The 27957-nt window shown below is 37.6% G+C and overlaps 1 protein-coding gene across 3 annotated transcripts in view; it reads left to right on the top strand.

The window, feature by feature from the left end:
- VGLL4 (vestigial like family member 4) overlaps window positions 1-27957 on the top strand; it is a 162390-nt gene that overhangs the window by 43646 nt on the left and 90787 nt on the right. For 2 of the 3 annotated variants that reach the window (XM_044666054.1, XM_044666136.1), the window contains exon 1: window positions 22981-23160. The exons of the other annotated variant lie outside the window; for it this stretch is intronic. In XM_044666054.1, coding sequence (XP_044521989.1) covers window positions 23079-23160 — 82 coding nt within the window. In that variant the 5' untranslated portion in view covers window positions 22981-23078. Of the gene's footprint in view, window positions 1-22980; window positions 23161-27957 lie in introns of those variants that run through there. 3 annotated transcript variants of the gene reach the window in all.

The following is a 27957-nucleotide window of genomic DNA, read 5'->3' as shown; positions in this document are numbered from 1 at the left end:
TATGGTGACTTTAATTTTTTTTTGTCCATCATATGTCTATATTAATCTTGTTTATAGTCCATTTAAATCCCAATCTTTTTCATAGGAATTATTGTATAACTATACCTCTTTTTTCCTAACTTAGGCAGTTGATTTTTTTGGTCCCAAATGCAGGACTTTGTATTTATTAACATTAAACTTAATTTTACTATATTTGGCCTATTGCTTTTCTTAGCTTGTCAAGGTCTTTGATTCCTGTGCCTGTCATCTAAGATATTATGATCAATCTTGGCTTTATGACATCTGAAAATTTGATAATATGGTCATCAGTTTCTCCATCCAGAGTGTTATCAAGCATAGAATTGAACCTCACTTAGGGAACCTTTCTAGAGGCTCCTTCCAAGTTAGCATCAACTCAATCATGGCTTCTTTTTGGCTATAGTTATTTAACAAGTTCCCAGTCTACCTAACTGTCCTATTATCTCACCTACTATGTGGCTGTGCTACATTCTGATTTAATGCTTGTCATTAACTGTACCTGTGCTTTTGTTCTTTTAGGGAAGACTGAAGGAAAAGAGGAAAAGGAAGGGACAGCCCTAGTTCAGAAATGTCAGTGGTTTAACAGGTTCTGATTACCTTTAGGTTTTGATTTGTTTTTTTTTTTTTTTTTTTGCTTGGTTTTGTTTTGTTTTGTTGATCAGTCAAGACTTATTTATATATTATTGATAGTTGCATTGGTGTGGTCATTTAGTGTCTACATCCCCAACCATGTCCATATCAACCCATGTGTTCAAGAAGTTGCTTTTCTTCTGTGTTTCCACTCCTGCAGTTCTTCCTCTGAATGTGGGTAGCATTCTTTTCCATAAATCCTTCAGAATTGTCCTGGGTCATTGCATTGCTGCCAGTACAGAAGTCCATTACATTCTATTTTACCACAGTGTATCATTCTCTGTGTACAATGTTCTTCTGGCTCTGCTCCTTTCACTCTGCATCAGTTCCTGGAGGTCTTTCCAGTTCACATGGAATTCCTCCAGTTCATTATTCCTTTGAGCACAATAGTATTCTATCACCAACAGATACCACAATTTGTTCAGCCATTCTCCGGTTGAAGGGCATTCCCTCGTTTTCCATTTTTTTGCCACCACAAAAAACACGGCTATAAATATCTTTGTACAAGTTTGTTTATCTATGATCTTTTTGGGGTACAAACCCAGCAATGCTAAGGGCAGGCAGTCTCTTATTGCTCTTTGGGCATAGTTCCAAATTGCCATCCAGAATGGCTGGATCAGTTCACAGCTCCACCAGCAGTGTATTAATGTCCCAATTTTGCCACATCCCCTCCAGCATTCATTACTCTCCCCTTCTGTCATTTTAGCCTATCTGCTAGGTGTGAGGTGATACCTCAAAGTTGTTTTGATTTGCATTTCTCTATTTACTAGAGATTTAGAACACTTTCTCATGTGCTTATTGATAGTTTTGATTTCTTTATCTGAAAATTGCCCATTCGTGTCCCTTGCCCATTTATCAATTGGGAAATGGCTTGATTTTTTTATACAATTGATTTAACTCCTTGTATATTTGAGTAATTAGACCTCTGTCAGTGTTTTTTGTTATAAAGATTTTTTTTTCCTAGTTTGTTGTTTCCCTTCTGATTTTGGTTACATTGTTTTTGTTTATACAAAACCTTTTTAGTTTAATATAATCAAAATAATTTATTTTACATTTTGTAATTTTTTCTAACTCTTGTTTGGTTTTAAAATCTTTCCTTTCCCAGAGATCTGACAGGTGCACTATTTTGTGTTCACTTATTATAGTTTCCTTCTTTATATTCAAGTCATTCACCCATTCTGAATTTATCTTGGTGTAGGGTGTGAGATGTTGGTCTAAACCTAATCTCTCCCATATTGTTTTCCAAATTTCCCAGCAGTTTTTGTCAAATAGTGGATTCTTGTCCCAAAAGTTGGGCTCTTTGGGTTTATCATACACTGTCTTGCTGACGTCATTAACCCCAAGTCTATTCCACTGATCTTCCCTTCTGTCTCTTAGCCAGTACCATGTTGTTTTGATGATCACTGCTTTATAGTATAGTTTAAGATCTGGTACTGCTAGGCCACCTTCCTTCATGTTTTTTTTTTCATTATTTCCCTTGAAATTCTTGATCTTTTGTTCTTCCAAATGAACTTTGTTATAGTTTTTTCTAATTCAGTAAAAAAAATTTTGGGTAGTTTGATAGGTATGGCACTAAAGAGATAAATTATGTTTGTTTTGTTTTAACTGAACCTGTGACTTCATAGGTGTAAGGAAATCCTGGTAAAGGACTCCTTCTACATGTACTAATACCTCTCCTGTAGCTTTTTTTTAAAAAAATTTTATTGATAGTTTTTGTTTTTATAACACATTTTTCACTATATTTTTCCTCCCAATCTTACCCAGAGAACCATCCCTTATAAGAAAGTCTTATACTGAAGTTTGAAAGAAGAAAGATAAATCATACAGTTTTTTTAATGGTATGCTCTTTCGCATCCAGATCATATATATTTTGAATTGATTATAGTGTCTGGTATAAGATGTTAGTCTCAACCTAATTTCTACCAGATTCTCTTCTAGTTTCCATAGCAATCCTTATCATATTGGGAATTTTTAAAGAGGCAATTTATGTTTTAAGATTTATCAAAAACTAGATTACTGTATTCAGTTGTTTCTGAGTCTTTCTTCTCTAATCTGTTCTACTGACCTACTTAAAATTTTTTTTAACCAGTAGCAAGTGGTTTTGATGATTGCCGATTTGTAACATTATATATACTTTGTAATTTATATATAGCATATACTTTGTAGATTTAGTCAATCTTCATTATTTGCAGATTCTGTATTTTTTTAACCCTTACCTTCTGTCTTAGAATTGATACTAAATATCTCTGCTAAGGCAGGGGAGTGGTAAGGGCTTGGCAATGGGGGTTGAGTGACTTGTCCAAGGTTATACATTGAGGAAGTACTTAAGGTCACATTTGAACCCAGGACCTTCTGTTGCTAGGTTTGGCTCTCTATGCACTGAGTTACTTCACTGCCCCTAGGATTGCATTTTTGTTGTTGTTGTTTGTTTGTTTTTTTAAATAAAAACCCTTACCTTCCTTCTTGGAATCAATACTGGGTATTGGTTCCAAGGCAGAAGAGTGGTAAGGGCTAGGCAATGGGGATTAAGTGACTTGCCCAGGATCACACAGTTAGGGAGTATCTGAGGCCATATTTGAACCCAAGGCCTCCCATCTCTGGGCCCGGCTTTCTATCCATTGAGCCACCCAGCTGCTCCCCACATTCCCATGCCTCCTTGAGGCCTGACTCTCTTAAGTACTGAGCTACCTAGGTGCCCCTTGATAGTTTTTATTTTCAAGGGAAGTTGTCTATTCTGCACCTCTCCTAATATCTTCCTAATCAGTTGATTATTTAATCCTAAGTGAATCAATCAGTGTTATAGATATATATCTGAGAGTAGACTTTAATTTGGATTTAACAGTTTATTACGTTTAGTCCTAAGCTCTTATTTTCCCATTTTAAAATAAAATTCAAGACTCATGAGATTTCTGTTGACTAGTACTTGAACAATTAAGAGAAAGTGGCTCAAAACTTTCACTCCTATGAGGACATGTTTTCTTGAATACTACAGACCCTAATTTCCTCAATGGAAGTGTGCCCTCCAACAGCAGGTTGCAGTCTACCCAAGCCTGCTCATTCTGCACATCTTGGACAAACTGACATCCACAGCCCCTCCCTTTAATAAAGGAAGAGAGAGGAGGTATACTTTATTAGGAACTTTATCTGTATTCCTCACAATGAGAGGGAAATAAAGTGGAGACGAATGTCCTTATTTAAGGTTCCAATGTCTTTTAGCTTCTTAAAAACTGCTGCTTCTATTTTAGAACCATAAAAAAGTAGCATCATTTTCAGTGTTCTTACACACACCCATATCCTTGAGGATATTTTTTAAACCAATGGCATTAAAAATCAGGAAAACCCCATTTGTGGTGGAGGTGTGCTGAGACATGCAAGGCAAACACTCAGTGAAATTTCATAATCTGTATGGAGTGTTTGTGTGTGTGTGTACATATATGTGTATATACATATACACATACTCACACATATACTATAAACATCATAGTACATTTTAAGAAATGTTCAGGATACAAGTCATTCAGAAGTACAATGGAAGGATTGAAAACTATTGACATTTCATATTGTAAAATACTGAGTGATTAAATTTCACTTAACACTACTTTTTCTAGCCAGCATTTATGTAACACTTTAAGATTTGCAAAGGACCCTGCAAATGTTATTTCATTTTTTATCCTCACACAACAACTTTGGGAGGTAGGTGCTATTATTGCCCTCATTTTACATCTGAGGAAACTGATAGAGGAAAAAGTTAAGTGATTTGGCCAAGGTCACGCAGCTAATGTCCAAGACCAGACACGTCTTCTTGCTTTCAGGTCCAGTGTTCCAATCACTGAGCCATCCTGCTGCCATCAAACTATCTCTTTTAAATAGTAGGGTCCCGGGGGCAGTGAGGTGGCTCAGTGGATTGAGAGCCAGGCATAGAGACAGGAGGTCTTAGGTTCAACTATGGCCTCAGACACTTTCCAGCTGTGTGACCCTGGGCAAGTCACTCAACCCCCATTGCCTACCCTCACCACTCTTCTGCCTTGGAGCCAATACACAGTATTGACTCCAAGATGGGAAGGTAAGAGTTTAAAAAAACAAAACAACAACAACAACAACAACAACAAATAAATAAATAAAATAGTAGGATCAATGAAAAACTTTATTTGGAGTATTATGACCAACTAAAGATATTCTGAAATGACTACAGTAACCTAAAGGAAGGAAGCAGAGGTCTGAGTAATTATAATCACTAATCTCGGTTCCAGGGAATAGTTGATGAAATATACCTCTTCCTGTCAGTAGAAAGGTCAGAGACTATGGGTGTCAAATGCTGTATATACTAAGAGGCATAGTAACTGTGTCATTTGGCTTTCCTTTGTTTCAAAGGAATTTTACCTGGAAATGATTGTAACATTTTAAAAAAGGGATAAAAAGTAATTTTTAAGTTAAAATAAAAAAATAGAAACAAAAGACAAATAATCCTGAGGTATGAACTATATACTTCCTATTGGCACATGTAACCTGTATGTCTATAGGAAGGAAAATCTGAAATTTACTTTTTCATTCATTAATCAAAAGAAGAAACAATCTAGGAGAATAGAATGGAAGGATAATTGTAGGAGAGAGAATATTTGCTTCTACTCTGTGGCTTTCACATCTTAAAATTGATGGCTGCTGCTTCTGTGAATCATAGTAGTAAAACAAAACTACTGCCCAACTTTGAAGTCTAGATGATTGGACTTTGGACACTGCCTGATAAAACCAGAGGAAGGAGGCTTTTCTCTGTTTTCCATGCAAGTCTAGCAAAAGAGGTCAGGATGAGCCACCTCTGGCTGTTCCATGGGAAGTTAGAAAGGTTTCCATGTGCTCTTCAGAAGCAGCTGTGCCTTGCAAACAGTCCTCAACAAGATGTCTTGCATGGGAAGCTCCATGCCATTGAATCTGCTGGCACAATGGCATATTCACTTATAATTTATGCCCTCCCCCACTCCCAAGGCTATGGTACAATGAAAATGGAGTAGAGGGCTGGGCAGGGAGAGGGAGGAGGAATTATTTAACAGGGCGGCAATGAACACTGGCAGTTCTTACTGCAGCTGGAGCATAATTTTCTGTTTGGCAGGCTGCAGGGCTATTAGCACAGCAATGGGCATTGGCTGGCTCCTGCCTAATCAGAGTTTCAAAGGGGAGTGATAGCCATTTAAATGTAATAGGATTATTCTTGGAACTGCTATACATAAAGCATTTGGACTCTTTAACCCTCTAGTAACTACTGCAGACATTTTAGATGTTGTTTTCATTCCTGTGGTAAAGAGAAAAGTCTAATTTCTTCTGGTTAGAAGTAGCAATCAATAAATCAATAAACATTTACTCAGTACCTTCTTTGTGTTAGGCACTGTACTAAGTGCCAAAGATATAAAGAGAAGTGTAAGGTGGAGACTGAATGGAGAAGCATTCTGGGATTTGTACTTTGGTGGGATTAGTATTCCCAGGCAGCTAGGTGGTACAGTCAGCACTGGACCTGGAGCCAGAAAAGACCTATGGTCAAGTATGGATTCTGATACTTACTGGCTATGTGACCCTGAGTAGGTCATTTCATTTTGGTATGCCTCAATTTTCTCATTGATAATTTGGGAATTTTTATATCCCCTATCCCTTAGGATTAAGTGAGATAATATATGTAAAATATTTTTCAAACTAAAAAACTATATAAATACTATGATGATGATGATGATGATGGAACAGCAAGAAGACCAATTTAACTTAACTGTAGAATGTGCAAATATAGATTGAGTGGGGTCTGGATTTAACATCGAACAGAGGATGTTTTATTTCATTCTAAAATTAATAGAGAGCCACTGGAGTTTAAACAAGAGAATAATGTTGGCAGCAATGTGGAGGATGGGTTGGATTTGTGAGAGCCTTGTTCCAATAGAACAGTCAAGAAGTGATGAATGCTCCAGTGATGAAGGTGTGAGTAGAGAGATGGAGATAGAAGTGAAAGATGTGTAGAGGTTGAAATGGTAAGACTTGGCCATTTATGTGGATTAAGAGTAAGGAAGCAAGGGTGACTTGGAGGTTGTGAATGTTTGTGACTGGGACAGTGGTGGTGTCCTCTGCAGAAATAGTGAAGTTCAATTTAAAGGTGATGAGTTTTGGTTTTGGCCACTGAGTTTGAGCTTTTTCTGGGATTTCTATTTGAAATGACTGGTATTCAATTGTGTAGGATCAAAGCTCAGGAGATAACTAGTGCTATGTGTAAAGTTTGGAATTTTTATCATAGAAGTGATCTTTAAATATATGTAAGCTGATGAGATCACCAAGAGAGAAACTGTGAAGAAGAGAGAGCATGGGATGGAATCTTGGGGTACACCAATAATTATAAAGTGTGATGTGCAGGATGCATCCGTGGAGGAATCTGAGAATGGTGGTCAGACTGATAGATGTAGAAGTGGGGGAAAAAAGAAGCAATATCCTGAGAAATAATAGGGTAGTCCAAAAGGAGAGGATAGTCAACAGTGTCAAATGTTGCCAAGAGGTAAGGAAGCCTGAGAATTGGGAAGAGTCCCATTGGATTAGACAATTCCAAGTTGATACTGCTCTTTTTCTATCTCTTTCTGCTGAGTTTTGTTGATAGTGTTCAGAAAAGCTGATAATTTTTGAGAGTTTATTCTGATATCTCACAGAAGTTTTTTAGTTCTATTAGTTTTGGGGAGGAATCTCAGAGGTTCTCTAAATGAAAAGCAATTTTTGTTTCTTCATCTATGCTTATCCCTTCAGGATCTTCCCCCCTCCCCACCCTCAGACTCAGTTCCATATTCCTCTAAGTATTTCTAGAACTGTGAAGTAATAGTGGTGGCAACAAATAACCTTGTGTTTATCCCTGATTTAATTGGAAAGGTTGCTAGTCGGCTCTGTAACACTTGGTTTGGAATTAATACTATTTCTACACTTTCTATTGCTTTTATTTAATGATTTAATCTGTTGCCTTCTTTCTTAGAATCAATATTGTATATTTGTTCCAAAGTAGAAGAGCAGTAAGAGCTGGATAATGGTTGTTAAATGACTTGCACAGAATCACACAGCTAGGAAGTTTCTGAGTTCACACTTGAACCCATGACTTCCCATCTTTGGGCCTGGCACTCAATCCACTGAGCCACCTAGCAGTTTCCTTTCTAGTGCTTTTAACATAAAAGGGTACTCAAGTTTCTTAAAGGTTTTTAAGAGCATCTATTGATAGACTCAAGTGATACTTATTGTTTTTTGCCATTAATTTATAATCTATTATATTTATGGTTTCCTGAATGAACCAATTTTGTATTGCTGTGATAAAGCCAAACTGATCATAGTGTATAATCTTGTAAAATATTTTACTATAATCCCATTGAAAATCTTTTATTCACATACTATTATTTGTAAAAAGTAAAAAAAAAGATATATAAATTACCATTTCTTCTCATAGCAGTTTTGAAAATGAATTCTCTTATGAAAAAATGGAAATTATAGCCATGACACTCAGTATTACCCATGGTATACCTTTAAGAAATTCAACTAAGATCCAAATAAAGGATTAATAATCTTTAAAAAAGACAAACCTTATTCCATTTTTCTAAAAAAGCCTTGATTTGATAGATCTGAGGGAGTAGACTTTAGGTTTTGACAATAGGTTTTTCTTTGTCTTACCTATCTAGAAAGGAAATGCTACCAGGTATCCCCAAACAAGTGATCTGCTTATTTTAAGAAGCAGAAATAAGCTATGGCCAGTTACAGCAGCAGAAGAGGTAGGGTTATCTCCATTCTCTGCCTCTAGTTCTGCGTTTTCTTGTTCTTCCTCTAGCCTACTGCCTGCCTTTCCCCTGGGGCTCTACTTCAGACAGGACTCTTGGACCCACCTCTTCAGGCAAGATGCTGGTTTATGATTCTGCTTGAATTTAAGGTTGCCCTTTAGTCTTTGTGGTCCTTGGGAGGTAAGCCTTTAAAGTAGAAGTGCCCAGATATGCATTTGTTCCTCTTAGGTTTTCATGTTTAGTTGTGCTTAGAGGGTACAGATGGAGTTACAAAATCAGAGGTGTGCAGGTCAGTAAAAAATAGACCAGAAGTAGTCCAGAGTAACCTCCTGAAGTACCTCAGGACTTTTCAGCTCTAGTATGCCTCACCTAACTCTGTGTTCCCAAAATATAATGTCATTTTCTGTTATAACATCTTGTTGCACAACAGATAAATTAGTATAAGAGAGTAGACCTGGGATGTGTTGAATGAATCACATGACCATCCTGTCTCCCAGCTGCCTCAATCTAACACCCTTTTTAAAAATCCTTCATATATGTGGGTGAGTCCCTCATATCTTAATATGATAATCATGAATTTGGCACAATCCCCTTCCTTCTGCTGCTAGTGTTACTTCAAAAGATTAGTGAACTTAAGGAAGGAAGAACTCCAATAAGGGGAGAAAAAATAACCTCCAATTGCTTTCTTTCTTCTCCCACGGAGAAGGTTCTTTTTATGCATTTCCTTTTTGCTCTTCTATTTCAGTTGGCTATGTATCTTATTGTGACTTCAGCCATGTTAGAGGGAGCTGGACATGGCTGCAGTCTTTACCAGAAATTCCCCTTTGACTATTTATGTCTCCAGACAGAAATCCCTCAAAGAGTCTCAGGTGAGGGAAATTTAGCAAATTTGCCTCCTCTAGAACAATTATCCCTTGTGAATTTTAAGAATTAAATATTTCCCTTGTCTATTCCCAATTGATCAATATTCATTAACATAAGATCTTTAAAACTGAGTCTGTGTTGGAGAAAAACCTGTAATGTTACTCCTCTCCTTCCATACCTCCATAGACTTTTTAAAAGCAGCACCATCAAAGCAGGACCCTTCTAATTTTCTAGAATGATTTACTCTTCCCTACATGGAGGTGTCTTATTATCTCTTCTAATAGCTAATGAATCAATTCCTTTGGTACAGAAGATTTTTAATGCCCTCTGTTTGCTAAGGAGTAATTATACCCTTTGTCTTTAGAGAATTTAAGAACAAAGCACTATGACTTGGAGAAATTCATTACTGTCCATATTCAATTTCTTAACCTTTATGTAGTGTCTTCTGTATACAGAACTAACAGTGCCTAGGCACTCAGAGGGCTAAGCACAAGATGCTATCCCTGCCTGCAGTGTTTGCAGTAAAGATGCACACATAAACACAATGCAGTCTGTTGTGTGAAGAGTGAAACAAGTAGAAACAAACAAAAACAAACAAAACATTATATACAGCTACAGGTTTAATACTTGAAGAGTAACTTGTGAACATTTATCTCTAGAAAATGAACTGAAAAATGAAAACATGAAAGATACAATACATAACTATTTGTAGGATGATGCCTTCTATGGTGTGGGGAGGAGAGGGAGGGACTGGAAAATAAAAAGGTTATATGACCATTCAAAAGAGTTTGAGTAAAGTTGAGGTATAATTGATGAATTTTTCATTGAAATGGACTAACAAACTCCTAAATTTTTTTTTACATTTTTAATTAATTCATTCATTTAGAGCATTTTCCCATGATTACAGGATTCATGTTCTTTCCCTCCCCTCCTTCCACCTCCCTCCCATAGCTGATGCACAATTCCACTGGGTTTTACATGTGTCATTCATCAAGACCTATTTCCATATTATTGATATTTGCACTAGGGTGATCGTTTAGAGCAGGGGTCAGCAACCTTTTTGGCCGTGAGTGCCAGAAACACCACGTTTTTTAAAATGTAATTTCGTGAGAGCCGTGCAATGCTCACAGTGCAGCTCCTATAACAGTGCCTGAAAAAAAAAATGGACTTTATGGCTCCTGCAGAAAGAGCCATACCTGGCCCTCAAAAGAGCCAGATATGGCTCCAGAGCCATACATTGCCGACCCCTGGGCTAGACCATAATATAGGTTAAAGGGAGAGGTGAGATAAGGATGAAAAATTAGATTGGATCTAGGTTATATGGAGGGTTTTGGATATCTAGTGAATAGATGTTAATGGCAGTTTAGCAGGGGAGTGATTATTTTTCTTGCGCAGCTAGGCGGCCACAATGGATAGAGCACAGAGTGGGGAGTAAGGAGTTCAAATCTGGCCTCAGATACTTATTAGCTTCGTGACCCTGGAAAAGTCACTTAATTCTGTTCCTAAGTTTCTACAAATGTGGTTAACAGGATCTCTAGCTCTTGCACAAACATTCAAACCAATAAATGCCTATTGGGTAGAGGAAGAGGACAGCCTTTATTTCTTTTCTTTTTTTTAATGTTTTTATTGGTCTTTTAAAAATATTATAATTTCCCTTATATATCTCTCCATCCCAGAGAGGATCCAATATAATAAATAATATTTTTAAAAACATAAAAAAGAAAAAGAAATCAGCATAACTGATAAATATATTTTTAAAAGTCTAAAAAGAAGTACAATATGTAGCATTTATGAACATCCCTCCATCATCAAGAGGTGGATTGGGAGTGAAGATAGGCTTCAATTTTATCTGACAAAAAATGCGGTAGGCACAAAGCACTCCTAGGATTCTAGAATCAGATACAGAAAATCTGTAGAAGATTCATTTATAACCTATAAATTCTTCCCAGAAGGGAATAGTCTTTAACATAATTATTGGCAATGAACTGAAATCCAAATGAAATATTTTTCCCACTTTCTTACACAATGCCTTCCAAATTCATGTTGTACTTGGAGTTAGGAAGACTGGAGTTGGAATCCTATTTTGGTTGCTAGTTGTGGGAAGTTAACTTAATCTACATCTGTCCCAATTTCCTTTGTTGTAAAATGGGAAATACAATAGAAACTCCTTTCCAGGGTCATTTTGAGGATCAAATGAAATAGTATATGCAAAATACCTTACAACCTTAAAGTACTATATAAATGTTAGCTACTACTACTACTACTACTATTCATTCCAGGAAAAATCCAAACCATTGAATGTCTGAGTCTGGAAGGGATTGTGTGAGACTTTGGGAAAAAATTATTTCACCAGATTTTTAAGGCCATTGACCCAATGACAACTCTAAGTTTAATTCTCTTTTGAAGGTTATCAGATACTGTGAATGAGGAAGCTGAAGGCAAGAATGTTCCTTTTGGGGGGCCACAGTGGCAGAATGAGAACTAGATCTTTTCCTTTCCAGTTCAGAACTCTTTCTCTGCCTTAGCATTCTCCTGGCTTCCACACTACATCTTTGTAGGGGCAGAGATAGGAAGAGGGACTTTGGACTTTTCTCTTACCTTCCCCACAGCTTTGACAGCTCCTTTTCTTCCTAGGACAAAAGTTTATTTTCCAGCCTACCTTCTGGTTTTCTTCTGCTCCCAGACAGAAGCTTACTTTCTATAAGCTTTTCCTGATTCTCCTTAATGCTAATGCTTTCTCCCTAAGATTAGCTCCAGTTTGTCCTGCCTGTATTGTAGGTTATCTCCTCCATTAGACTGCAAGATCATTGGAACAGGGACTTTTTTGGAGGGGGGCCTTCCTTTGAATCCATCTCCAGAATTAAATTCATTATCTGGTACTTACTGCTTGTTGACTGACTGGTTAGCTCACTGAGTTTGCAGGCCCCTAAAACCTTCAAGTCTATTTCATATGACCTGTCATTTAGCTCTGTGTGTCCCATTCTATATTTGTGTGATTGATGTTTTGATTCCATGTAAGACTGCTTTTATACCTATTACATTTCATCTTATGGGGGGGAAAAACAAACCCTTATGGTTTAGACCTGAAAGACAGCTTAAAGATGATCGCTTCTAGCTCCCTCACTTAAGGAAACTAAGGCATAAGACTTATTCAAGTCACATAGTAAGATTTGAGCTCAAATGTTTTGACCAAAAAGCCCATCTTCTCAATGGTAAGAAGAAAAATGAAGGGGCTCATGGGCCTCAGGAAGATGAAAACAAAGAAAGAGCCAATATGTGCCAAAACATTCATAGCAACTTTTGTGTGTGTGGTAGCAAAGAACTAGAAATTAAGTGGATTGGACACTGGCTTAGTAAATTATCATATCTGAATGAAATGGAATATTATTGTATGCTATAGAACAACAAATATCAGGAATTCAGAGAAGCACAGGATCCAAGAAAGGCTTCTTCAAAAGCCATCCAGAGGCTTTTCTTTTTGATCCTAGAGGTGATAGGGAGCCATTGATTAAATAGAGGAGTAGCATTGTCAGACTAAACTTTAAGAAGATAGATTTGACTGAGTAGAATGGAGAATAAACTGGAATGGAGAGAGTTTTGAGATAGGGAGACAAATCCCAAGGAAGTCCAGTCATGAAGGCAACGAGGGTGGCAGTGCTGCCAGAGAAGAGGAGGGCACATACGAGAGATGTTTGGAACAAAATGTTTGCAGCAAAATGGCCAGAACATGGCAGCTGACTTGATATTGGTGGTGATGCAGGAAAATGGGAGGGAGGATGAGTGAAGAGTTGAGAATGACACTCATCTTTCAAGCCTGGGAGACTAGGAGTCTGGTAGACCCTCAGCAATAATGGGGAAGTTAGGAAGGGGGAGGGATCAAAGGAGAAAATGAGTTCAGTTTTGGACATCTTGCATTTAAAATGTCTGTGGGTTATCCAGTTCAATTATTAACTGATTTGTCCACCCTATTGCTAGCAGTCGAAGATGCAAGACTGGAAGAGAGGAGAAAGTTTGGGCTGGATTAATTGATCATAAGAATACCTTCTATTATCCTGTCCTTTAAGACCCAGTTCAATTACCAACTCCATAGACCCTTTATGTCTCTGGTTGCAAGATTTCCTCTGATTTCAGTGCAATGAAGGCACTCTTTTATAATATTCTAACATTTATCTGTACACATGTTCAATCATTCCTACTAGATCATTAGACTTTGAAGGCAGAGATCTAAATTATTAGATACAGGTAATGAGGAAGGAGTGATAACGCCTAGGTTTTGAGGGGACAGGGCAAGAGCATGATGAAATAAAGATGAAAACAGAACTTGGAACCAAATTAAAACGGGCACTAGATGCCAAGCTTGCTCTTTTAGGGTAAGCTATGGAGTACTATTTAGATTTTTGTGGAATGTGATCCTACCTTTGAATTAGGAAGATTATTTAGTAGAGACTATAAAATGGATTGAAGGGTGAAGAGACTGGAGATTGAGACCAGTTAAAAGGCTTTTGCTTTAGTTCATGTAAAAACAATGGGGCTTGGGGGCAGCTGGGTAGCTCAGTGGATTGAGAGCCAGGTCTAGAGATGGAGGGTCCTAGGTTCAAATCTGGCCTCAGACACTTCCCAGCTGTGTGACCCTGGGCAAGTCACTTGACCACCATTGCCTACCCTTACCACTCTTTTGCCTTGGAGCCAATACACAGTATTGACTCCAGGACAGAAGGTAAGGGTTTAAAAAAAACAAAACAAAACAATGGGGCTAATGACAGGTAAGAATTGCTTCATTCCAAAACTTGAAAGTCACAGTCACCTTTGGTTTCTGGTTATGAAAAACCCAAGGAACAGACTGAGCTTTGGGCTGTAGGTTACTTACACTAGTACTACTTCTGACAGGGGAGATAATTTTTTTTATGGCACATGGCTTAGGGAGGCAGGCATAGACGCAAGAGTATGGAGAAACCACCCAACTTCTTTTAGTTTGGGACCTTGAGTGTACACATCATGGGAATGGCAAGGTCCATCTCACCAACATATCCCTCATTGACTTCAGTAGTCCTTCTTGTCTCCAAATGAATTGAATAAATCAAAAATTAGTGAGCCATTTATGAACTGAGGTCCAGAGAGATCGAGCAATTTGTTCAGGGTCACACTGAAAATCCAGCACTCTTTAGCTGCCCTCCTGCTAAAGTCAATAGTTATTGATGCTCACACTTTAGTTTTTCAAAGTTCACCTTTTCGTTAGCAATCTTTTTCTAAAATACCTTGAGATGAAAAAAATCAATTTTTAAAAGAAAAATCAGTTGAGCAAAGGTAAGATTATGAGGCAAAGGCTTCATGGGATCCGTGCAAGTTGTAAGGATCCTCGAGGGGGTGCTGTTGTACTGAAAGTTCAAGCTTTTGATGGAAATAGTTTAAAGAAAAAACACTTATTTGGCTTTTTAATACAATTAGTATCATATTAAATAGTTAATCATATGATACAAGCCATTTAATAGCCATTAAAAGTATATTACCTTATAAGCATTAAGATTTCATGAATAATAAAGATATCATTTAATGCTGTATGTTTTTACACATACTATTTGCATTTAGCATCATTTCATCCTAAATTATTTAAAATGGAGGAGATATCCATAATGGGTAGAGGAGTAGACAGATGACCCAGGAGATAGTATGCTCTGGTATTTGCATATTTTAGGGAATTTATTTGATGTGTGTCTCATAAATCCTCAAGGATTCAGCCAATGTACTGAAGACCTTCCTTTACCTGTTTTAATGTCTCTTGGTAGAAACACTACACTAATTATAAGTTTCCCTCACACCTCCATTTTTTAAATCTGATATTTCCCAGATGAATTTTGCTATTCTTTTACAGAGGTCATTGTTGATCATGGCCTAATCTAGTTTTGCCCACTTTGTGCCCATTCTCCCTTTGATTGTGAAGATTGTGGTTTTTCATAATCTGAAGCCACATAGCATCATTGTCAGAATATTGATTTTTTGTTTTAGGGAACAGATTGGGATCCTTAAAATTGGTATATATTTTCCTAAAAATAATAACAATAACTAGGGTTTATTTTGCTTTTAAAGTTTGCAAAGCATATCGTGAATGTTATTCCCCTCCCCATCCCTCAAAACACACACACACACACACACACACACACACACACACGTCCTAGGAGGTAGGTCCCATTATCTCCATTTTGCAGATGAAGAAACTGAAGTAGAAAGAGAGGTTAAGTTGATTTGTCCAGGCTTATATGGCAGGTAAATGTCTGAGTGCAATTTGACTCTGGTCTTCCTGAGATCTAATGCTCTATGCATTGGGCCACCTAGTTTTCTACTAATGGGAGCACCCCCTCCCCCAGATACTCCTATATGTAACAGACATTGTAGTGACATCTTGATGTCTCACCCTCGAATACCTGAGACCCTCCTAAGAAGAGCTTAACAACCATTCAAAAAAGTTTGACTATGCAATCCACACAGAAAAATAAACCAAGAAGAGAAAGAAGACCTGTTGCCTAGGCTAGGACCTGCTGAGTTTGGATGGAAAGCCCATAAGTCCGTATATCTTAGATAGATGGACAGTGGAGCTGAGCCCAGTAATGAAAGGAAGAGCCAGTTGAAACGACTTTTGGGGATCATTCTCAATGATAGTAGAACATTAATTGCTTATAAAAGTTCCTTGTTTGCATAGGAAGAAGTGTGATTTTTCTCGTTTCTTAAACAAATATATTTTTCAGACTGTCATTTTATCCTTCAGTTTTGAATTAAAAAAAAAATCCAGCTTCTAGACTGTTTCTGTTCCTTAAACCAGTACTTCAAAGGAATGATTTAAATGTGTAAACTGTCTCTCCTTTCTTTTTACCCTACCACTAAGCAAGAATAATTATTCTGTTTGTAAACAGAATTATTATTACATATGTATTTTTTTGCTGAGATACATAAACATATGCATATATATGTAAATTCTGAAGGTGTTTGAGTCTGATGGACTCCTAATGTATATTCACCTGATGGGTAAGGAGTCAATTTAAAAAGCAAATGTATAAAGTGAAATATATTTGCTTTCCCTATGAGAAAAAATTTCATTTATTATTCTTGATTCATTTTGAGACAGTTTTTTCAAAATTTTATGTTAAAGAGAATGGACTTTTACTAGAATGCCTAAAAGCTAGCTTCCTTTGCTTCTGGAAAAAAAAGGAAAGCTTTTGAATCAAAGGGGAAACTGAGCTCCCTGGACTGTTAGGGTTTTATTTCCTTCCAGGTTCTTTTGAAGCAGCAATTACCTTTAACATTCAGAATTTTCCTTTCTTCAGAATTATGTGAATATCTTATCTTTTTTTCAACTCATCATTTTTAAAACAAATTCCGTGCAATGAATGATTTTCAGAATCTGATTAATACACAGTTATAAAAACTTTTAGGAAGGTAAAAACTGGTGGGTAGAAAATTTTAATTGAGTAATTCCTGTCTTCTTTTAGTTGAGAACTAGTGGTAGTCCACAAGTACTTATTTACAGGCAACAGTAAATGTGTTGAGGCTTGAACTCAGAAAGACCTGAGTTCAAATCTTGCTCCCAAAGCTTACTAGCTGTATGACACTTAACCTCTTGACTATTAAGCTCTTTGTTTCCATTTCCTCATTTGTAAAATGGGGAACCATAATAATACCCATTTCATGAGGTTGTGAAAATCAGATGAGATATATTACATGCTAGCTATTATTATTGATCATTTTTTATGCATATAGTGCTAACTATCATAAGAAAAAAAGAGCTACAGTCTTTTTCTTCAAGAAGCTTATATTCTAATTAAGGAGAAAGAAACCTCTTATAAAACAATCAGTGGACAGTTTGTGCAATTATAGAAGTGCTGATTGGTTATGTCTAGATTCTAATCCTTGCCAAGGTTTATAATGATAATTGTAATAATACTAATAATGATAGCTAATGCTTTGAGATTTACAAAATGATTTACCTATATCATCTCATTTGAGCCTCCAAATAACTCTGTAAGGTAGCTACTATTATTAGCCCCATTTTGCAGATAAGGAAACAGCCTAAGCCTAAGGTTAACCAATTTATCCAAGCTTACCTACTTAGGAAGTGTCTCAAGCAGATTTTAAATTCAGGTCCTTCTGACTCCAAGTCTGGGACTATATCCATGACACAAGTTAGTATGGGCTTCACTCTTCCCCCTTCAGCTGTTTCTTCAAAACAAATGAACAAAATTTAGATAAATGAAGAAGAGAACGAAGCATTCCAGATCTGAGCAAAAAGTGCAGTGTAGAGAATGAGCTTGCTATAGAAGTGTTTGTTGGAGAAAGAAGAATGGTGGCCATTCATTGGAGGCTAACCAGAAAGGAAAGCTCAGTTTGGGGAGTAGTGGGATGAGTAATGATTTGATATTTATACCCTTAAAAGGAGAAAATTGGTGGCACAGTGGATAGGATGTTGGGTTTGAAGTTAGTAAGAATCCTCTTATGAGTTCAAATCTGGCCTCAGACACTTATTAGTTGTGTGACCCTGGACAAGTCACTTCTCCCTTTTTACCTCAGTTTCTTCATCTGTAAAATAAGCTGGAGAAGGAAATAGCAAACTATTCCAGTATCTTTGCCGAGAAAATCCCTATGGGGTCACCAAGAGCTGGTTGTGACTAAACCACGAGAGCCACAATGATCCTATATCTAGCCCCTCCCTATTAGTGAACAATAAAAGAGACCTGCTATTTAAATATTTTACTTTAGAGAGTTCTTGAGAGCTAGAAGGAACCATTGTGGTCATCTAATCCAATCCTTTTATTTTACAAATGAGGATTCTGAGCCACCCCTCCCCTAGAGGCCAAATGACTTGCCCAGGGTCACACAAGAAGTGAATTATGTCTAGAAACCTAGGTCACTGGATGTATATCTCTGGTGCCCTTTCCATCTCCCTCAGTACTTCAATGGCTGTATTATTTTTCCATTGTGTCCATGCCTTCCTCTGGTGCACAGTAAAATCTAGTCACTCCTTATCTTTTGCTATTGTGATTAATGGCTTATTAATTAAATATTAGTAAATTCCATGACCCTTGCAATATTCTGCATTTTCTTCCCATAAAAACTGAATCCAGGTACTTCTGTGAAGTTGCAATGATACTTCCTATTCTATCAACTGCTCCCATATAAAAGGTCAGCCAGTCAGTCAACAGACATTTATTACTGACTTAATATGTTCTAGACACACTGCTAAGTGCTGGGAATATTTTTAAAAAAAAAAGGTATTTCCTTCTAGGAGCTTATACTTTAATGAAGGAAGATAATATGCCAAAGGAAGACAAATGTCAAAGAGTGAGGAGCATAATAGTAAACCTGGCCAGGGATGTGGCCAAGAAGAAAACATGACAGCCTGGTTACCTTCCAAAATGGAGGTTTGGGGAGGAGCTATCCAATCAGAGTGAGAACTGGAATGTTGGCAGCACACTAGAAAATTGTTCAAAAATTACTTTCAGAAGTTTCTAGGGTGATGTTTGTTTATAGTTCATAAATATATCAAAAACCTAAAGAAGATAAAATACTTATTTTAATAATTCAGAAGTTATCTCCAAGCTTTCTTCTAGTCCTTCCAAAAGCCCTAGTGAATATTTTTTTGTGTTTAATTGACATATTACAGATCAATCAGAGACTCTTCTGTTAACAGAACTGATAAAACAGGAAGCAAGGTTATGATTTGTGATCTTGGCAAAGTAGAAAGAGGCTTGGATTTGGGGTCTCAAGACCTAGATTCATTTCTTAGCCTCTCCTTCACCTGGGTGACAGTAGGCATGCCATTTAGTCTCTATGGCCCTCAATTTTCTCATCTGAAAAGTGATAATCCAACTAAATGATATCTGAGGACTCTTAACTATTAAGACTTATGATGTTAAATTTTCACTTGCAGAATTTTAAATTTCTATTGCTTCTTTTATCTTGCTGTTTCTATTGTTGCTGCTGCTGCTGTCACTAGGTAGCTAACTAGTATTTATATAATACCTCTTTGCTGGGTACTATGCAAAGGGCTTTACTAATATCCCATCTTATTCTCACAACAGCCCTGGGAAGTAGGTGTTACTATTACCCCCATTTTAAGGAGGAGGCAAAGGGGACTCAAAGTGAGTAAGCCCCTAGCCCTACATAGTGAGTATCTGAATCAGAATTTGAATGGATTCTTCTTGACTCTAGGCACTGAGCACTCACTATCCACTGTGCCACTTAGCTGCCTCTAATTGGTTTCAATTTTATAACAACCAATGCCATTTCTAATGTAAAAATGAGACTATCCAAGGAAAATCCCATATAAATTTGAGGGATGTATTGTATCAATAACATGCTTATTTCATTCAGTCCTGAGTTTGGGGTTTATTTGTTTAGGGGTTGGGGAATGTGTAGATCTGGGGCTTCATTGGTATTGAGTACCCTGATTGAGGAACAACAGATATACCGTTTGGTTATAGAAATTTACCTGCAGTAGAGAAAGGAGGTAAGTGACTTGTCCAGGGTCACACAACTGGTATCTCTCAGAGATAGTAATCTAATCCAGGACCTTCTAACTTCCAGGCTAGTTCTTGGATGTGTGGGGATACTTTTATTTTAATGTTCAAGAAGAATCTTCAATTGAGTTACTTTACCCATATTTTAAAATTGTCAAAATATTTTCTGAGAGCCTATCACCTATTAGCCATTGTTTGTAAATATGTACAACAGTTTGCTTCTATGTTATTGATAATATATATATACAGCAGAAGGGCAAAGGATTGGCCAGAATGCTGGACTTGAGATCAGGGACACCCAGCTTTCCCTCCCATTTCTAGGGATTACTACCTGTGTGACCCTTGGGGCAGACTCTTCATTTCTCTGTGCTTCAGGCAATTCCCTAGCAAGACTAAAACGATCTTCATTATCAATCTCAGAGGAGAGAATCCCCTAAACTGAAGAAATCACCGCTCTATCGTGTGTTCCCAAAATATGTGTGTGTACACACACACACACATACATAGTCTATAGTAATAATGATGCAGAAAGAACTAATGGCTTAAAGCATCTATAATTAAACATAGACATGCATGAAATACCCATTTTGTATGGCACACTGTATCTGGTGCTTATGTTAGAAAGAGAGATTTCAGGTCTTGCTCAAGGAATTTCCGGCTTCATGGGGGAAAGGCATACACACAAATAACTGATACAAGGGGGGAGAGTAAAGTGTGTGTGTGTGAAGTGTGAAGCAGAGACACAAGCAGAGTAAACTGAGAAATTGGAGGAGAGAGATCAGTTGTCAAGTTGGGTTTTGAGGTTTTTTGGGGAGGGAGGAGCAATGCTTCACAGGAGAAAAACACTTCAGATGGGCCTTGAAGACAGCAACAGACAAGAGATTGAAATGAGGAAGAACCCATTCCAAGAATGGGAGGGTGACATGAATAATGGCACATAGACTTGAAAGACTAAGTGGAGAACATGACTCAAAATTTCAGAGATGTGGGACTGAAAAGTAAGGACTCTGCTTTGTCCTTCTTTCCTCAAAATACTGAGAAACTAGAGCCAGGGCTCCTAACTCTCTCAGAAAGAGATAACCTAATCTAGTGATTCCCAAAGTGGATGCTACCACCCCCTGGTGGGTGCTGCAGCGATCCAGGGGAGCGGTGATGGCCACAGGGGCATTTATCTTTCCTATTAATTGCTCTTAAAATTTTAAAAAATTAATTTCCAGGGGGCTAAATAATATTTTTTCTGGACAGGGGGCGGTAGGCCAAAAAAGTTTGGGAACCACTGGGCCTTAATCAGATGCTTCTGATCCACAATTCAACTCATCATCAGACTACAAAATGGAGGATTTGGAATCCAAGGACATGCTGTTCATATCCCAGCATGACCCTGCCTAGCTTTGGGCAAGTCACTGAACATCTCAGACCCTCAGTTTCCTCATAAGATGGGAACCTTGGTTATATTGTATTATATATGTTTTATATATGTCTATGTATTAATATATACACACATATATGTTTATAAAGAGGTAGTTTTCTGCTCTGTCTTTAAGCAACTGAATTCAAATGAATCTGGAATACAAAGTTGGTTAGAATACAAAGATAACAGGTCACCATCTGTATTATGGAGAGATGAAATAAGAAAAATAAGTTTTGGTTATTTTTGACTTTAAAACAGGGTTTTCCTTAATGTCAGACTTTTTAAAAGTTTAAATTCTGAATATTCTGTAATATTGTTGCAGCAGAACAAACAGGTGATTAGAAACCAGGAGATAGATTCTAGTAACGATATTAGTTACTAGTGCTAGTGTTACTTGTAGTTTTATAAACTAATTTTATACTCTTGAACAAGTTAGTCCCTCTACCTTTAACTATCAGTTTCCTTATCTGTAAAATTGATTAGGTTTTTAACCTCCCTTGTATGGTGGTTTTTAGGATCCAGTCAGTTAACAGATAAAATATTCAGCAAATATGTATGTGTGTGTATATATACAGATGTATCTATCTGTCACTTACTACATCATTCTTTAGGTCTGCCTTGTAATCTGAGGAATTAAAAAGCAAGTCAAAACTTTGTGTAGCAGATTCAGAGGAAACTTTTCACTGAAACACTCCAACCTACAATAAGTAGATAAGGAGGGAATTTTTAGCTTCAAAAAGGACCAGATCCTCCCTCACAAGAACATAAAGAAAACCAACTGATTTGATATAACAAAAATAATATATAATTATAGGTAGAAGTTGTTACAAATATACTTATGCAGTTCTAAGCAAAATAAAGCTTAAAAGTTGCTCTAAGACTTTTTGGAAAACCCTAATTATTATAAAAATATTATAATGCCAAATGGAAGTTATAAGCTGAGAAAGAGTATAGGAAATTTAAGTTCAGAAATAATGAACTCTTAGAATGTTTTTGGAGCTTAAGAATTGAAGTCAAACTCTTTCCAAAAGTGAAATCCTTCTGTTGCTTGCAAGATAGACTTGGGGTTTTTTACTTTTTATCTCTTCTTGGGCAAAGAAGTCCTTGTTATTGTTTTTTCCTTAATTTTGCAGTGGCAGGGCTGCCATCGTCCTCTCCTGAGAGCCTCTGACATGGCTTCTTCTCTAAAGGCTCTCCTCCTTCTCTTCCTTTTCCTCCCTCTTTCTTTTCCTTCTCCTCCTTCTCTTTCTTTCAAACACTCAATACATTTAGAGCCTGATCTTGTGCAGAAAATATCCCTGACATTTGAAGAGCTCCAGGGATTCAGTGAGCATGCTCAGTCCTTCCCTCCTGCTAGAAAGAGGAAGCTAGTTTACATACGAGTCATACCAAGCATAGCCAGCATGTCAGTGCAGTTAACTTGCAGCGGGGCTGTGAGGAAAACTAGCGTGTCTTTGTCCTAGGAAATGTGCCTCGTTTTTTGGCCTTTTTTTTTTTTTAATGCTTTTTTAATTTGAAGAAAGATTCGTAAAGACTTCTGAAACTGTATTTTAATTCTAAGGCAAGGATAACGATACACATACAGCTTCCAAATAAACCCTTGAGGGGTTTAGTGTATGTGCTTGCTTTGAGGTTTCTTTTTGTGTGCGTGCTTTTTTCTTTTTTTCTTTTTTCCTTTTTAACTTTTTAAACTTTTACAGACTTTATTTTGATAGCTTGAGGCTGGACCTCTTGCTTTTTTTTGTTTGTTTGTTTGTTTTTTTCCTCGTGTGAAGTTAATAAAAAGAGCCAGGCGCTCCTGAGCAATAATTGATTTTTGAATCCTCTTTACCGTTTTGGGGCAAAAGCAAACAAGCTGGTTCTCTCTGCTAAGCCCGATAAATGCTATTTATGAAGATGGACCTGTTGAACTACCAGTACTTGGACAAGATGAACAACAATATTGGCATTCTGTGCTACGAAGGTAGATAGATACCGCCCACCCGGGCACCTCCGAGAAACTGACCTGCTCGTTCTGTCTGTCTGCCTGCCTGCCTGCCTGTCTGTCTGTCTGTCTGTCTGTCTGTCAGCTGGCTGCCCGGTCGGGGGAGGCGCCTCCCTCCGATTAGTATTCTAATAACATTGGCTTGTTGGGGGTGGCTGTTGCTGTTTGTTGTCGCCGGGCTTTCAAGGGTTTGGGAAAATGTCTGTCCGTTTATTCTTTCCGAGGCAACAAAGTTGTCTTCAATGTTAAGCTGGCATTGAAGAGGGAACTTGTTTGAAATGTTCCTTGGGAAAGTTTGCTGGGTGCCTGCTCCAGCCTGACTGTTCCCTATGGGCAGTGATGTCAGTAGTACTTTTACGGGAGTGTGTATAGGGGGCTTGTGGGGGGAGGGGTCACCGGGTTTTGTTGTTGCTCTTAGCCCTTATTTTGTGAACAAAGAACACTATATCGAAGTACAAGTCGTTTAAACGGGGGAGGAGATGTTCTATACCACAGTATGGTAGGGCTCCAGTATTTGTTCTTTATAGTATATAGTATTTTTAGGCCTTCCAGAACTCGGGAATTGTTAAAAAAAAAAATCTGCCTATGTTTGAGAACAAAAAGTTACAGTGTGTTTTTGTTTTAACGGAGTGATGGCGCAAACCCATAAAGAATTTTGCCATTCATTTTGGAGGACTGGTAGGGCACCCATGTTAGATAGTACAGACTGGCCCTTTGTTTGATTTCTCATTTCCTGTACAGCTTTGAGAGGATTCTGACACTGAAGGATGTTTCCCCTCCCCACCCTCCCCACTCCCCCACATTCTGGTCTCTTGTGGAAATAATTACACACAACACCCCAGAAAACTCAAGTTTTAAAATGTAAAAGATTTTTAGGAGGGGAAAGAACTAACCAAAAAACTCAGCCCAGATTCTAATGGCATTTCCTTTTTACTGTCTAGTACAGTTAAAATTGCTTCTGGTTATATGTAGTAAAAGGGAGCAGTCTCTTTCTGTAATGGGCATTATCTACGTGCAATTTGAAGAGGAGGTAATGGCCTGACTTCGAGTGGTGAGGAAGGCACCACTGAGGGAATTTGGCTTGGCAGTCGGAGTGTTTTTGTTGTAACCACATACAAACAGTGCATTTTCAGGAGGAGCATTTTCCATGTTCTTTTAGAAATTAAAAGTTAGCATTTCTCTTGGAAAAGGAAGACATGGGGGTTGGAGTGGGGAGGAGACTCACCCACTGGAGGATTCGATGAATTCAGATCACATGCTGGGAATATTCCGAAGGAAAAGGTCTTAGGCCTCTTTTGCCTAAAACCAATCACAGAGCAGTCCTTCCTCCCTTGAAAACATAAAACACAAAGTGCTTGCCTGAGTGAGTTGTTTTTCTTTGTTCTTGTGGGAGAAGATCTGATTTTTTGGAATTAGAAATCCTCTCCTTTGCCTGCTTACTGTAGGTTGGAGTACTTCAGTGAAAAGCTTTCTTTGAATCTGCTGTACAAAGTATTGACTTGCCTTTTAAGCGCTCAGATTACAGGGCAGACCTAAAGAATGGTGTAAGCAGTAAGTGATCCATCTTGTTTCCTTGGTATCTTAATACACTGTAGTTTGTTTTTGAAACTTTTTTCTTCTTCAGTAAGATGATGAACACAAACTTTTGTTTCGCTTTTCCCTGCCCCCACTGGATAATGATCCTCTACTAAAGCATAAATAAAGTTGAAAAAGAAAAATAGACGTACAACATAGCTGTCAACCCTTTAGATGAGTCCCAATATTGTTAGGAAAGCTGATATCTGATGAATATTTTATGCCTCCAGCTGGCTATGGGGAGGCTAAGCTGATGGAGGGCCTTGAATTGGTTGGTTTTTTTTTTTTGTCTGTAATGGGAAGTCCCTGATAGAATTTTCTTTTGTGCCCTCTTACTTTGAAGAGACTCTGATTTTGAAAGTAAAATAGATGTATGGGAAACAGGAGATAATAGGCCATATAGTCTGTTTAGTTTAAACATCTGTTACTATTTTCCTTATTATGAACGTTAACATTATTTAACACCAAAATAAACACACAGGAAATGAAGAAAAGCAAAGCAAAATGTGAGTGGTGTTTATAGTGAGCTGTTTATGTCCCAGTGGTTTATTCAGTATAAACACTGCTCACAGCTGCATTGGACCCCAAAGGGTGATTTTTGGAGATGGGCACCGACTTTCCTTGCCAGACTTTGTGATTTCTTCCAGGATACCTGACTTAGTCAGTGTAGACACTCCTCCTACTGAAGCAGGTCAAGACTCCTCTAGGCCTAGGTAGATTGTCTTTGTAAAATACTTATAATTACCCGATGATAAGCCCTCTGGTGATGAGCCTCCCCAAACTTAGGTAGACTGATCTGGGCCTGTCAGAGGAAATCCTTCCAGCTAGGTTAGGACCTGCCCATTGTTTTTGCTTTTGCTCTGCCGCCATTGCCTTTAAGAACCCAGGATCCGCTCCAGGTTCCAATGGAGTACTTAGGGTCACTGTTAGGTTGTGTGTATTGAATAGATCTTTTTGGTGATGAGGTTCCATTGAGGATGATACTTGAGCTCACCCACCAAGTTCAGGAAAGTCATTCTGTAACTGTGATCTGTAGCCGAAGGGCTCTTCTTTACTTTGTTTTCCTATAGTGTAAGTATGGCAGTCCCTAGGCATGGTCTGATTTCAGTTCCTACTGGAGGCAACTTCCACGTCTCTTTTTAAATGAGAATATGTAGCATTTGTCTGTATAAGTCAGAGGATTAAGAAAAAAGTTAGGGTTTTCCTGATAAGTTATTTTTATTGTCTTATTTTGTGTAAATTCTGTTTGTTCTGGGCACTAATAAAAAGAAACTATAATCTTTATCCAGAAAAATTGAAGGGATCTGGCTCCTCTCATTCTTCCTCAAGCTTTCTCCATTCCTTCTTATTAATTCTAAAACTATTAGGTTTATTTAGCCAGTTCTTTGTTCTTTTTTTAGTCAAGATCTTTCTGAAATTTAATCTTGAAGAAATTTTTTCTTGGATTGGGTAGAGAATAGTTTTCTTCTCTATATGTTGCTTGGACCTTGCCTTCTTTGTATTTTCCATTTCAGTTCAACCAAGGATAGAAGAACTGAAAAGAAAATGAGAAAATTAATCAAAATGTGTGATTTTGGAGTGTTTTGAGGGGGTGGGTAGGTAGAAAAGAAAGGGCAGCTGGGGAAAGGCTTAAAGGAGAGAGAAATATGTCCATGATAATATCCAGCAACTGAACTTTCTCATTATAAGTGAGCAGAATAAGAAATTAAACCTGTGCTAATACATTTATTTATTTTTCAAAGATATTTTATTTTCCCAGTTACATGTAATAATTTTCAACATGAGTTTTCTGAAATTACAAGATCCAAATTGTCTTCCTCTCTCCCTTCCCTCTCCCCTCTTGGAGATGGTAAGCAATTTGATATAGATTATATGTGCATTATCATGCAAAACATTCTTCAATATTGGTCATTGTTGTGATACACTTATTTTGAAGCCTAAGGGATTTTTTTACTGAAATATCCCCAGTGAAACCCAACAGTTAGTCCTGGACCAAAAAGAAAAACAGCATAATTTATCAACTATGCCTTTCCATGTAATGCTCATTAGGAAATTATAGTATAGTAGAGAGAAAGCTGGCCTTAGAGTCAGAAGAACTGAATTTGTGTCCTGACCTGTGAACCAGCTGTGTAACTTTAGGCAAGTCTCTCAACTTTTCTGTGCCTCAGTTTCTAAAGCTGTAAAATAGGAGTACCAATGCTTGTACTAGTTATGCACCACAGGGTCATTGTGATGACATTATCTTCAAAACAAATTTCTTTTGAATTTGTGGTAAACCTGGTGATTTTATCTGAGTAGGTTCCTCTAGGTGAATTACTTCTTTGTATGGAGTTGGACACCTTCTCGTGGATATTTCTAGGTCCTAAACTTTCCTGATGGCATGGAGAGGTTTGATGATTTTCTCCAATCACTCCAACATCCACTGTGTGTCTGAAGTGGAGTGGTCAGGTTATATTCTATCCACTACCATACTGCTTCTCATTCTCATTATTACATTTCTTTAAATAATAATAACTGATAATAATTAGCATTTATAGAGTATCTTAATGTTTGAAAATTGATTTATAAATATTATCTTATTTTATCCTTACAACATCATGAGAGGTAGGTTCTGTAGAAGCAGCATAGTATGGTGACTAGAGAGAGAGCTAGCCTCATACCCAGAAAGTTCTGAGTTCAGGTGCTGCCTCTAATATATACTAGTTGTGTGTCCCTGGGAATGTCACCAAATCTCTCAGGGGGTCTACATGGGGCATCAAATACAAATAGAAAGGAGAACCACTAAATCATACTTAAGGATCTGGCCATTGACTTAGAAAACCACATATTGTCTGTTTTATTGTATTTTTATTTTGTTGAATATTTTCTAATTGTGTGTGTATTTAAACTCCTATCTTCTATTCTTAGAAATGATGCGGAGTATCTGTTCCAAGGCAGAAGAGTGGTAAGGGCTAGGCAATGGGAGCTAAGTGTCTTGCCCAGGGTTACACAGCTAGGAAGTGTCAGAGGTCATATTCGAACCCAGGACCACCTGTCTCTGGGCTTGGCTTCTCTATCCACTGGCTACCTAACTGCTTCCTGATTATATTTTAATTTGGGTCTCTCACACTCTAGAGCAGTGATGGACAAACTTTTTAAAGAGGGGGCCAAAGAAAAGGAAATGCTCATCAGTCAGTCTGTTTCTAGGGCAACACTTTCAAA

Source organism: Gracilinanus agilis, chromosome 1 (genome assembly GCF_016433145.1).
Source record: "Gracilinanus agilis isolate LMUSP501 chromosome 1, AgileGrace, whole genome shotgun sequence".
NCBI classification, from domain to species: Eukaryota; Metazoa; Chordata; class Mammalia; order Didelphimorphia; family Didelphidae; genus Gracilinanus; species Gracilinanus agilis.
Note: the sequence above shows the minus strand (reverse complement) of the source record. Positions and strands in the feature narration are given on the sequence as shown.